General features: G+C 36.7%; 1 protein-coding gene across 1 annotated transcript; it reads right to left on the bottom strand.

The window, feature by feature from the left end:
- Positions 1 to 2,881: 2,881 nt before the first annotated feature.
- Positions 2,882 to 12,151, bottom strand: SREK1IP1 (SREK1 interacting protein 1). The gene is made up of 5 exons (XM_014060346.2): positions 12,050 to 12,151; positions 7,664 to 7,711; positions 5,638 to 5,778; positions 5,366 to 5,444; positions 2,882 to 4,216 (listed from the first exon to the last, which is right to left on the bottom strand). Exons 1-5 carry the CDS (start codon positions 12,060 to 12,062, stop codon positions 4,021 to 4,023), a joined length of 477 nt encoding a protein of 158 aa, XP_013915821.2. The 5' UTR covers positions 12,063 to 12,151; the 3' UTR covers positions 2,882 to 4,020.
- Positions 12,152 to 14,219: the final 2,068 nt, after the last annotated feature.

A 14,219-nucleotide genomic window follows, 5' to 3' on the forward strand; every position in this document is an offset into this window, starting at 1 on the left:
CACTTCTAACTTTTTTCCTGACTTCAGTGTGTTTGATGTCAACTTGAAGGATGCCCAAGTATTTGTAATGATCATTGGTTTTCACTATTTTTCCCCTGTTGATGGTGAGTGTGACACATTTGTCCTGTCCAAACTCCATAGCAATATCTTGCCTATACATACAGATATTGTTGAGCAACAATTCTATTTCAGATGGTGTTTTTCTATACAATTTCAGATTGACCATGAAAAGGAGATGGGATACTCTGGCAGATGTTTTATAGCAAGCAAATGTAACAAGTAACAATCTGAAAGGAAAGTTACTATAACGAACCACCAGGTAAGAGCATGTGGTATTTTGGATTCAGTCCCCAAAAGGTGGTTCTGAGCAGGGGTGGTTTTCACTTACCTTCCCTACTGATTCGCAAATGTCTGTGCATGCTCACTTCGCTCGCACACGTCCCGTCCATGGATGCACCTATCTTCTGCACATGTGCTTTGCTACAAAAACATCCCTACATAGGACAAAATAGTGTCAGGGGAGGTGGGTGGGCCCACCAACGATTTCTGCTACCGGTTCCAGCGAACTGGCCCAAACTGATAGAATACCACCTCTGGTTCTGAGAGTGCTTCTCCCTTTCACAGCAGATTCTCCAGCTACAAAGCAGCCCCAGATCAATATCCTTTCTTTGCCATCCTGGAACACATCAGATGTTTTTTTGTACAAACAGAAAATGTATAAAACCCATCAGGTCTCGAGACCTGGTTACTTGCAGGACTGCCCAGCTCCCAATATATCTATCCCTCTTGACTCTGATTTGGGGATTTTATTCCTTGGTTCAATTTGTCTTGGATTGTAGCACATTCTTCTTCTTTTAGACCTTCTGAACACATGAGTAAGAAAATGCTGTTTGGAAGGGTTGACCTGCTGCTAAGAACAATTCTCCTCACTGTCCTGACCATTACCTAGGATTATTTTTTTTCTTTTCTATCCTCTTCATCTTGCTTGCCAGATTGTTTTGCAAAGTTGCTTGTCTGCTATGTGCCTAAATGGGTCGCGGCATCTATACAGGGTAATAAACCAGCTCTTGTATTCAATTGCTTTGAATCGGTTGCATCCAATCTGATCTCCGAGAAAATAAAGTTGTCCACATTTTTTGGCTTTGATCCCTCTGAGTAGACAGACGGCTAATATACGGTTTGGTTTATTTACTTTACAGCGTTTAATTATTAGCTAATCAGAAGCAAGTATTTGATGTTGTTGTTGTTAGTTGCGAAGTCAAGTCTGACCCATCATGACCCCATGGACAATGTTCCTCCAGGCCTTCCTGTCCTCTACCATCCCCCAGAGTCCATTTAAGCTCACGCCTACTGCTTTAATGACTCCATCCAGCCACCGCATTCTCTGCCGTCCTCTTCTCCTTTTGCCCTCAATCGTTCCCAGCATTAGGCTCTTCTCCAGTGAGTAATTGATATAGGCAGCCACATAAACCTAATGAATAATAGATCACTAAGATACTGTCAGGGTTCAAAAATAACATTATGGTTTAGTGTGTGAAACCAGACAACTGGAAGTGCCTGCTGTTTAAGATTATATTAGGCAAGTTGTTCAGTGCGGGAACCCACCTCCCACATTATTTTATGCGAGTTCACTTTTTCTTGGGCCAATGATTAGCTGCCAGTCACTCTTGGCTTATACATTTCAGCAATAGATTCCAATAGCAATATATAGGAATATCATGGTTGCTACTAGTGACAGAATAGAATATTTGCCTAGCCATGATAGCTTAGTATCTCAATGCAACATGAACAAAATCTCTCACTTTTTTTCTGAGCTGACAACCATTTTTTTTCTCTTGCTATATTTTTTTTGAGTGTGTTATATGTGGTGGCAGTGGGAACTTCACTACTTTAAGCACCATTTGACTAATGTCAACTCACTGACCTTGTTAAATCATGCCCACATCACTGTTTGTTCCATGGATGCAGTGGTGGGATTCCAAATCGTTTCCGACCAGTTCTATGAAAGTGTGTTTCATGTGCGTGCCTAACGCGTGCTTTGCGCATACACGCAGCACTCAAAGACTGCCCTCAGTGTCGGCACTGGTGAGCTGCTGTTTTTTTAGCTCAACTGAGGCGCGGCAATCCGCTCTACCGCAGAAATCAGCTGAGCTGGGATGGAGTTCTTCTTTTATTTTCAAAATAACCAAGCAATAGGTAGAATGAAGCAACCCTACTTCCAACTTTGATCACAAAATTACAGGTTTGTGAACAGTTTCATTATGTGTTTGTGTGTGTGCCAGCAGCAAAACAATACTATTTATATCTGATGATGCAGGGATGTCCAAGAAGGTAAGCATTAATTTCTACCACTTAACTTGAAGATTTTTTGTGGGTAGACAGATCTTATTTTAAATTCCTGAGCTATTTTTTTAATAGTGCCTGTCAATATCTGATACACAATTTGAAAGTTTAAGATGTAGTATACTGTCTATACAGGAATCTGGATTTGTCCCTGTCGGCAAACAGTTGTCCCTGTCGGCAAACTGAAGAATTACTGGCCTATGGGGAATTATTTAATGTAACACCATCAAGAATTAATTGCCACAATATTACAAATTGCTGCTCAACTAAGTAGCTATGTACTTCAAAGCATCTTTCTCCCTTTGAATCTAATATGCTGCATCTAATAAACATAGTTACTTAGTCCCTATGTATATGTTGCCAAGATAATATTTTAAAAATATTATTATCTGCAACTTTTACTCTGAAATGGCACATACTGCAATATTATATAAACAGCCTCAAAACAAATGAGGCAGAACTATTGAAAATATAGAAGATATTTCCCTTTACTGGTTCTCACACCATTTTTTCAGTGGAAAAAAGAAGCACTTGGAGGTAAAATAATGACCTTTTTAATTTTTCAGCAAATTAAGCACAATAAAGCAATCATTTAGCTTAGAAATTCAATCAGGTTTACTTCTTTGGTCCCAAAAAAAGTATATTCTAATTTTTCATCTATACAAATAAATGGCAAGAAACAACATGGAAATAAAAAAGCAGCATAAAAATAGTTTTCATCTTTAGTTCAAGTGGTCAAAAAACAGGATTTTTTACTAGAAAAAAATCACTTAGGTGCATAAAAATGTCCACTTTGTTCATTTAATTCCCAATATTTACCCTAACAAACTTACATCCTGATCCAGATATGCTTCTACACGTGCACTTATAATATTCTACAATAGTCTTTCAACATCTTCACACTTCTTTCCCTCCCATGCTGTACACAATACAATTACTGCTACTTATAGCTGATGATTCTAGAACTACTTACTCTTAGAATTAGTTCTAAAATCATCCACTATAAGTAGCAATGATTGTATGTTTCAAAATTTTCTAAGATACATAGTCCCTTCTAGTTTTACTAAACGTGTAAAAGAACATGTATCTTAATAACAGAACACAAAGACAAAACATTTCCATGGGTCAGGGGGAAAAAAAGAGAAATTAAAGAGAGAAAATTACTAGTTCCATGCTCTGCTAGTTTTCTACTGGAAGGGACGCTGATGCAAGTGGAACTTTTCCAGGTGTTCCCAGTTAAGGGATATAAATGCTTACTCTGGAATTGGGGAGGGGTTCTTTTCCTTCTCATTCTGGGACCTATAATGGAAATAAATGGGATCTGGAATCTGTGGAACAGCAGTCTCTTTGCAGGTACCCAATGATTATCAGAAGTGGTAAAACAAAACCATAGGACTGTACAACTAAAATTACTGTATTTTGTATGTGAATACTTTGTAATTGTTGAGATTAAATTCTTAGAAATAACAATTACTTCTAAGATTTTATGGTCAAATAATTTTCAATCAGGAAGTACAAATAGATTGAAATCCACAAAAGATAATGAAGACTTTAATCCCTCCGCCCTCTCCCAAAAAGTTTAATACAAAGATATTTTTGAAATAAATTATTAAGGAATATATATCTTGTGGCATTATTTGAACTAGGATTAACGTAGATCATCCTAAATCTTGGTTTTCAATCATTGCTAGAAGAATCTGAACTATTGGAAGATGAAGAATCTTTTCCTCTTTTGTGTTTTTTTCCTCCCTTTTTGTGATGATGTTTTCTTTTCTTGGATTTATTCTTTTTCACTTTCTTCTTTTCTTTTTTATGGGACTTCTGCTTTTTTGATTTAGGTTCATCATCTTCTGTGATGCTTGAAGAATGAGATCTATAAAACGTAGGATTATAAATGTAGTTTATGATGTAATTAAAACAGTAAATGCTAAACATAAAACTTCTGGGTAAACCTAATTACTGTAGCTAAATACACCAAAGAGATTTTTAAAAATTTCTATAGCCTCTTATTCTATTATAGTCTTTCTTTATTTGAGAAACTATCCTCTGGTTGGGGATAATATATTAATAAGGAATTAATTTGCTAAAAGGCATCACCCATATAGTAGACAGAAATTCTACAGGCTCAGGGTTACACTAAGATAACTAAGGTATATAGATGAAAAAATTAATTATTTAAAAAAGCAAAAACAGAGGAAACAGATGCTAACTACAGATATATTCAATAAAAATAGAAAAGCAATGGAGCAGAGACAATCTAGCTACTTCTACCTGAATTATGAAACTGCAATCAAGCTAAAGTAGTTTAAAACTGTTTTATTTGTAGTAAATTTAAGAGTTGCATCCAGACTAATATATATACCATTCTTTTCAGTGAATCTGTTCTAATGTGCTTGAACTATGATTTAGGGCTTGATTAAACATGGTCTACTCAATCTATAATAGCTAGTTTCCTGCAACCACATTGTGGCTTAATATAACCTTTCCCAAGCAAGTATTATTGGGCTACCCAAAACGAAGTTCTTTTTTGGACTGTTTTTCCAGCTAAGCAGGAAACTACAAGAAAGCTTTCAGAATCTCGAAGTGTTGCTTCCTTTTTTCTTTTAATAGAATAATATATTGTCTGATTTGCCAGGGCATCACCATATGCTTTTAGCAATTTGACTACAGGTAGTCCTTGACCTACAACCACAATTGAGCCCCACATTTCTGTTGCTAAGCAAGGCATTGTTGAGTTTTGCCCTATTTTACGACAGTTGCAGTTGTTACATTAGTCACATGGTTTCTAAGTGAAACTGGCTCCCTGTTGACTGCTTGTCATAAGGTGATCACATGACCCTGGGACACTGCAACTGTCATAAATACGAGTTAGTTGCCAAGAGTCTGAATTTTGATCATGTGACCAGGGGGATGGTGCAACCATGATAAGTCACTTTTCTTAGTGCCTTTGTAACTATGAATGGTCACTAAACGGACTATGGTAAGGCAAGGACTACCTGTACTACTGTTTCAGTTTTGCTACCTTTTTCTTGATTTCTTTGATTTTGATTTTTCCTTGCTCTTCTTTTGGATCTTTTTCTTTTCTTCTTCATCAGGAATACCTGTAAATTAGAGTGATTAAAATTTTAGTGATTCTTGAACTTGGAACCATACGGCTTTAAGGACTGACTGCCTGAAAAAGGCCATTCTTTTTTTCTGGCAGATATCCTGACAGCATTGTAGAAAAGCTGGTGTTCAAAAAAGAAAATTGCCAAAGAAAAACAACAAAGACAAATATAAGACGATCAAACTTACCCTGCTTTTCTGGAACAGCATCAAGTTTTCCCAGCTCTTCTTCCTCACTCTCTTCGCTGCTTGTGCTACTCACATCTAAAACAATGTCTCTTTTGGGATCCACACGGAGAAAGTTTCGGCACTCAAATGTCAGATGACCAGCTAAGTAAAATTTGAGATAGGAAAAGAGATTTTAGAAAAAAACAAATAACAAAAGTGGTACAATTGACTGTGCTGTTCAGTAAGCAAGTAAAAAAAAAAAGTCAGGAAATTTTAATTTATTTTTCCCCTCCCCTTTTGGTAAAAGTTCAAAAGTAAAGTCTCCTTCTACTCAAGCTGATTTCCTGGTATCTTTGTAGATACATCCATGTAGTTTTTCTTAGCAACAATACTTAACACTGAAAATATTTTCATTCATTTTTCACAGCAGATATGGCACTTTCTTCAAGGTTAATAACATGGATGCTATTGTATTTTATGTGGGTGTGATTTGCACTGGAGCACACAGTAAATCCTTACTATAATACAAAATAATAAACATAATGGCAAGAAAATGTCACTTTGTTGTAACATCTCTTCTCAGAAAATTCATTTAATTTGATTTTGATTTTTAAAAAAGTATGGACATCGCTCACTTAAATCATTATTTTTGTAGAAAATTCTTCTAATATGTATTATGTAGTGGGCAGCTATAATAATTTTTATAAAATAAATATGAAATAAGAAGAAAGAAACATAAAATTGTTGCATATGAAAATATAAGCCAATTTAAAAAGGGTAATAGAAAATATTTTTCCTGTCTAGTTTTTTCAGTTATAAGCCAAGAGTCAAACAATTTAAAAAAACCCTTAAGCACATTTCTTTTTTCCTTTTATGATTCTGCATATCAACAATTCAAATACCATTAACCACTGAAGACACTAACAGAATACAAAGATCAAATGTTGTTTAGAAACTCTTGCAGAGGTATAAAAATAATGCTAAACATTTACTGATACATGTAATATTACAAATGTATTATTCCTATACAAAAACCTATCCTTAGACCAATATGGTCAATCGTATCTTAAACAAAATTGCTTTAGCAGCATTATTCAATTTAAAATTAGATCAAGCACAGGTTCTCTTACACATCCATTGGTGATGTTTATTAGCAAAAACTACATAATTTGCATGTTTCTTTCAGTTATATATGTTCAAAATAAATAAAATACTTGCAGTAAATAATAAATGCTTGTTTGTATGTGTGTGTGTGTGTGTGTGTGTGTGTGTGTGTGTGTGTGTGTGTGTTTGGTTGGCAAAGCTATTATGTATTGTTCCTTGTAGTAGATTAGGTTGACAAGCTTGTTCAACCTATTATGTTCTACCCTAGCAGATTCTCCAGTTCTTTATAGACATATTTTTTTTTGTTTTAAACAAATCTTAGGTCACTTATTTCAAGATCAGCAAACTACTATGAGGACTACAATCCACATCCCTCTCTTTCCACTGTTTATAAAGAACTAAGGCTGATTTAGCAAAGAACACAATACTTCCACCACACTACTACAATCATGTGAAAAAGAAAGTACACTCTCTTTGAATTCTATCATTTTACATATCAGGACGTAATAAAAAACACCTGGTCCTTACCATAGCAATTCTTAAAAGTAGGTAAATACAACCTCAGATGAACAACAATGCAAAACATGTACACCATGTCATCATTTTACAAAAAAAGTCAAAATTACTATGTTTTGATAAGTAGAACCATAAAACCACTTAGTGATATAAAAATTGGGGGGCAATTATTCATTTTTGACAGCTTTTTAGTATGGCACTTGACCAATAAGGAATTGAAATTCACTTTCCCCTTATTTCCTTCAGTATGTTGAATTTCAGTATTTACTTAACAGTCAAGCACCACACTACAAATAAATCAGCCAAAAAATAAATGTTTACCAATTCCCCTACAAGTGCTGCTGCTAATACAAGTGATAGATTGCAAGAAGACTCATTCCAACCTGTTCATTTTCAGAACTGTATCTTCATCTTTGTAGATACTTACGATAGCCACATTTCTTGCACCCTGCCCTGATGTTATCCTTATTTCCACCTAAAAAGCCAAGGAGATTTCTTATTAGTTTGTGGACATTCTAGAAATATTCAATGTACAGGAAACGTCTTGATGCAACAGTCCCAATAATAATTTTGTAAATTTTACCTTTACCTTCCTGTGCAATGCACAATAAAAATAGCAGCCATATACAATTACAATGGTTAGGGCCAAATTGTGACTTGTTACACTGATCTCATAAATTAAATCGTGGAGCCAGGTATGTTTCTTAAATAAAATGTTGATACTGGGCTTGCAGCATTTTTATGTAGATTAAATTCTACAACAGTGGACCACTTTTTCTACATTAGACTGTTTTGCAGAATTAAGCTGCCTTTTCTATTTGCAGCTCACATAAAATTATACACTGACTTAATGCTACTTCTAGGCCAATATGGCATAAGGCACAAAACAATGAAAACCATAAAAAATTCCAAGCAATGTATAAATTACTGTTTCCTAGCAATGTACAGAACATATAGAGTTGATGAGGTCTGGTTGAAATAAAACAGGAACAACCACAATTGTAAAGAATTTGGCAAACAATTAACAAGAATTAAAATAGGAGAATAAGATATCCTATCATCCTGAAACTATTCTTTGTAAAATTGAAAACATTTAGAATATGTCAGGTTACTACATTCTTCATTGTTTTTAAAAATCAGTACTGATATAAACAGAAAGTACATTTAGGCACTCAAATATAATACAAAAACAAGTGACCAATGATTGCATAAACTGAGCACCATATTTATTTATTTATTTTAAAAAAACCTTAGCTACATGAATCTATTTCTCCATAAATTATAAGAGCCAGATGTGAATGAAAGATTTGTGTTGACACAAGTTTAAACAGAGTTGACTTATTATATCTAAAAACCATCTTGAGAGCTGACAGAATTTTCTGAAGTTACATGGGTATTGAAATAAGACCTGCTTTATATATAAAAAGTGTAGACAGCTTTCCCCGAGTGCAATACCTTCAAATATTGAACTATGTCCAGTATTTTCTATAGCTAGCTATGTGATTTTTATTTTATTTATATCTCACCTTCATTATTATTATAAAACAATTCAAAGCAAACATACCTAATTTTTCTTCCTCTTATTTTCTCCACATCCACCACCCATATGAGGTGAGTTGGATTGCTTTCATGCCTAATGCAAAATGAGATCTCAGTCTTCAGATCAGCCTAGCCTAGTGCCTTAACCACTAGACCAGATTGATTCTATTGCTAAAACATGTCCATTAGCACTTAGATATCTGAAGTCTAAGAACTGCTGGAAGGGCTATAATAAACCTAGTACATTCTTCCACTTCTTGTTCAGCATTAGATAGGAACAGGAGGAGAAAAATCAGACAATATTGTTTTTCAATACCTTCCTTAGAAAAGTATTGGCCAGGTACATTTAACTTACTGCATCTGCCTGTTTTCATTAACTAATCCTTTTCTAACTCCTTTTGTCTTCATTGTTTTCTTTAAAAATATTAACTTTCATAGTAGTTTTGTTATTCATAAATCTACATGCACTGAAGGACATAAATGTTATAAATTGCATCTTTATTGCCCCAATGAAAGAACAGGAAAAAAGCAGCAGCATCTCTGCATCTAAGGTGTCCTTCAAATTAAGCTTCCAAGCATATAGTTTTCACACAAGCATTTCAGAAGTGGCTTACTTAATGCTTTCTTTAAGGTATTCTTTTGAATTTGACTGTACAGTTTGTGATTTTCTAATGGCTCTCACCAGAATATTAATCGGGTCTGACCCTTCTTAATTTCCGAGCCATCCAGAATACTGTTGTCATGTTAACAAAAGTCAACCATACAGGTAAGTCTTTGGCTTACAACCATTCATTTAATGAACATTCGAAGTTATAATGGCACTGAACAAAAGTGACTTATGACTAGTTTTCACACCATTGTAGCATCTCCATGGTGATATGAACAGAATTTGGATGCTTGGCAACTGGCATGTTTTTATGCCTGTTACACTGTCCCAGGGTCATGTGATCACCATTTGCAAGCTTCCCAGCTGGCTTCCGACAAGCGAAGTCCAATGAAGGAAGCTGGATTTGCATAAGAACCGCATGATTCACTTAACAACTGCAGTGATTTGTTTAACAACTTTGGCAAAATGTCATAAAACGGAGCACTTAATAACTGTCTTGCCTAAATTGTTATAAGTTGAGGACTACCTGTACTGTTCTATACACTGAATTCATCCTGGTATTCTGTACTCTGGAAAGAATAACTGAACCACCCAATTCCTGCTTCTCCCCACTTCAATTTGTCATATGTTCACTAAATATCATAGTATGTAAATTTATAGGGTATCAAACAGGAAGTATATTAATGAATGCTGTAAAGTTACATAGGTCTGTGTGTAGGGTTTTTCCCCGCTGCCAAATATTAATATTTAGATATCTGGATAGGTAATAGAATATAAAACTGAAACTACAAACTTGCGATCATGGGGTTTATAATACTAGAATGACTAACAATTTTATTTTTAAAATAATGGGTTAAAAACCTTTTAATTAAAATCTTAATTAAAATCTTGCATATTAAGTTTGATAGCAAAAATGTGAATATAAACAAACAGAAGTTCAACAGACTTTCAGGATTTTCATTAAGCCAAAATGTAGTTTGCTTGTTTGCAGTTGTGTAATTCCTGTTAGTATAGTTTATAAACTGTTTGATGGTCTACTATATATGATGATACTTTATCCCCACCATGGCTAATCTCCCACATGCAAAAGCAGGATAGGATTGGTCTATCAATCAATTTCCTAGACAGACTTATATAGACCAGTGTTTCTCATACTTTTTGCTCTCATGCCTTCTTCCCACTTTTAAAAAATTAAGGAAGATCCCCTCAAAAACTTTGATTTGCATGGGTTATATTTAACAATATTTACAGTGTTAAAAATTAAAATTGGCACATTGGTAGATTTCTAAATCATGCAAAAATCACATTAAACATGTTAAGATATTAACACCAATAAATTATTTTTCATGGGAAAAAGCCCTATACTTTTAACAAACAAACAAATAATAAGAGTAATTGTTTTAAATGTTTGCAAATATCTACAACATCTGGCAAATAATGTTGATGTCGTGGAGCCCCGAAAAGATCTCAGGGGTCCCGTCCCCCGAGGAGTCCCCAGAGACCCTTTTTAGGAACCCTGGCTATGACTCCCCCCCCCTTTATCTTTTATTCGATAGAAGAAGGTCTCTAGTAAGTGAAAGATAGGCTGGCTGTAATGAAGCTGTCTGAAGCAATGAGAGTTGTTTGTGCATGGCCAACTACTCTACATTACTACTAACGGCTTATGCCTGAGGATTCATCAATCATCCCAAATTCAGCTGTTGGGAAGGGCGATGGAGACCACAAGACCCGACTACAAAATTTCTGGGTTAATTCTTCAAAAATTAAACAGGTGAAGATATTACATCTATAAAGTATTTTTCAGGGGGGGAACCAAGTCAAAAAGAGGACTGTGAAAATATTTACAGACCCCTCGCATCCTGGACATAAATTGTTTCAGTTCCTATCCTCAAAACAATGCTATAAAGCATTGCACACCAGAACAACTAAACGCAAGGACAGTTCCCCCCCCCCCAACGCCATCACTCTGCTAAACAAATAATTCCTTCACCACTGTCAAACCATTCACTAAGGCTGCATTACTATTACTATTAGTCTTCTCATTGTTCTGATCACCCATCTCCTCACTTATGACTGCAGGACTGTAACTTTGTTGCTTGTATCCTTACGATTTATATTGATATTGTTTCCTGATTGTCTATTTGTACCCTCTGACTGTCATTAAGTGTTGTATCTTTTTATTCTTGATGAATGTATTTGATTTTCCTTATGTACCCTGAGAGTATATGAACCAAGACAAATTCCTTGGGTGTCCAATCACACTTGGTCAATAAAGAATTCTATCTATATCTAATTCTTCATCATCTCACATTTCCTTTTACACAACTGATCCTTGATCAAGCCCTGTAAATTCCTTTAGCTTATGAGCCAAGGTGGATAAAAGTAACCTCGTTATTCTTCCTTGCAGCTAACAAGTCCCCTTCAATCATTTCTTTCCTCTTCTAAGGATTAAATTATTTCATTAAGGACTTTATTAAGCCCAGGCTTAATGTAGAGATTTAAGTAACGGCTGCTGAGACGCCATCGGATTCACTCCGTGCGACTGTTTTTCAGCCGCGCCTTCCTCGCTTGCCCTCGTCTCCCGGGCTCCTCCGGCAAAAGCCGCCGCTCTGACTCGCATTTGAACCCTGCATCTCTTCCCCGCATCCCGTTTTTTCAACCGCTCACCTGGCAACGCCATGCGCCCAGCGCAACCCTCCCCGCCTCTAAGCCTCAACTAACTCCGGTCGGACCAGCGCGCGGGGGGCAACGTTCCTCACTGAGGAACTTTGACCCGAAAACGTGAAGGGCTGAACCATTAAGCAGCGAAGTATGGGGGGGGAAGTTCTTAAGGAAAGAACTTAAGAGGCGGGCAGCAGCAAAAGCTTTCCTTCCTGGCTGGCTGGGAGAGAAAAGAAGAGCACCGTCATTCGTCTTTGTTGATTCCTGTCTGAAGGTTTTTTTCAAGCCAGTCGGTAGAGATCACTTTTTCCACCACCACCCCCGCAGTACCAGAGTTTCCTTCTCTTGAGCCGTTCCCATTAAAAGGCAATGGGCTGTCCTCTTGATTGACAGCACCTTGGTCTAATGGGTATAGGCTAAGGTTTGTTTTCTAAGAAAGCAGTCTAGCTCAGGGGTCTCCAACCTCGGCAACTTTAAAACTTGTGGACTTCAACTCCCAGAATTCCTCAGTCAGCTTTGCTCGGTGTTCGACATCTACTGTTCTTTCCACCTGCTTTTAGGTTGGAAGCTCGTTTTTTGTAATGCTTATTTTCTGCCCTACTTACTCTGAAAGTTTATGATACAAGTCAGGGCATCTGATTTCTTCATTCGTTGTTTGCAGGGTGATAGGAGTTAAGTCTCAGATCTTTGATGGGTCCTTTGGTGCTTTCTGAGCTTGCTTGTTTTCTTGCAGACGTTTCATTACCCAAACTAGGTAACGTCACCAGTGCTAAGTCACCCAGCACTGATGAAGTTACCTAGTTTGGGTAATGAAACGTCTGCAAGAAAACAAGCAAGTTCACCACTAAGGACCCTTCATTTCAGTATAGTATAGCCTTTATTGTCATTGTACATCATGCATACAATGAAATTGGTTTTAGCCTCCCTGGTGCAATCCATGACAAAAAATACAAACAACACAAGTAGTGTAAAGAATAATCCCTATGCAAGTAATTTAGAAAAAGAAAAACTAGTCTTACATTTCCGTGTGTGCCTGGAATGATTGTGGTTGTGTTTAAGAGTCTGAAATTTCAACCCCGATTTACAAATATTCTCCTTTATCGGCACCTCAGATCTTGCTAAAGCTAACTGAACTATAAAGCAGCCACTTTTGCCCTCAGCTTAGTCTGTTTTTGAACCACGAAAACACCAGGTTCAAAAGGAGCGGTGGACTTGGTAAGACCCCTAATCGGATATAGAATCTGAAGAAGTGTCAACCAAGACCAACAGAGCATCCTTCCTTTGGGAGGGGTGGAGGAATACTGTGAATTTGATGCACCTAATACAATCAGGCCCCCAATAATCTCCACTCAACTCCCAACGCTAGGAATGTGCACTTGTGGGTACATCTAGCTGATTCTCTTGACATTTGTCTTTTGTGGGTGTGTTGATATTTTCTTATGTGCTGAGCAACTCTTCAGCATGTAATGCGAGAAAAGTCAGAAACAATTTAAATTGATATAGAATAGATAATACTGAACATGCTGAACTGTCATCAGGATTTTCCAAACCCATAACCAGGAAGTTGTAGGCTGTCAGACTCCTGAATGAAAAATAACTACAACATAGTAGGATTGACGTGCAGGGCAGGCGCGACATCCAATAAGTTCACAATAGGACTGGGTGTTTGTTAGTAGGGTTCAGTGGGCTAGGGATTTTTTGTCTTTCATTGTGAGTTGTATTGGGGTGGGTGGGGTGGGGCTGGGCTGCACGAAAGGAGGCTCAGCCAATCTCATTGTATACATGTTGTCCTCTGACAATAAAGGTTTGAAACTGGGAAGCCCTTATCCCAAAGGTGTTTTTTCAAAAGGCAACTGGACTTTGTTTTTTCCTGAAGACGTTTCGCTTCTAATTCAAGAAGCTTTTTCAGTTCAGAACTTCTTGGGTGAAAAGCGAAACGTCTTTAGAAGAGTAAAAAAAACAAAAACCAGTCCAGTTGCCTTTTGTAAAAAGAACACCTTTGGCTCAACCATGACCTGGATGACTGAGAATCTCCATAGACACCTAGGTGACTTAGAAACCGAATCCTCCGGCGGTCTTTGAACATTTCCGCCCTAGTGTTCCTCCGTAGGCTTTGCTCCTTTCCCTCAGTTCGGGGGATACGACGTGCGACATGCAGATCAATTCAGAAAGGCGG

The sequence above is a fragment of the Thamnophis sirtalis genome, unplaced genomic scaffold (assembly GCF_051295495.1).
Source record: "Thamnophis sirtalis isolate CommonGarterSnake01/CBP01778 unplaced genomic scaffold, rThaSir2_p1.2 scaffold_5, whole genome shotgun sequence".
NCBI lineage: Eukaryota > Metazoa > Chordata > Lepidosauria > Squamata > Natricidae > Thamnophis > Thamnophis sirtalis.

Coding starts and splice junctions, on each gene's coding strand:
- SREK1IP1 (XM_014060346.2), bottom strand. Junction 5,779..7,663: donor GTGCAAGAAATGTGGCTATC/GTAAGTATCTAC, acceptor AATTTTACTTAG/CTGGTCATCTGACATTTGAG. Junction 4,217..5,365: donor TCAAAGAAATCAAGAAAAAG/GTAGCAAAACTG, acceptor TACGTTTTATAG/ATCTCATTCTTCAAGCATCA.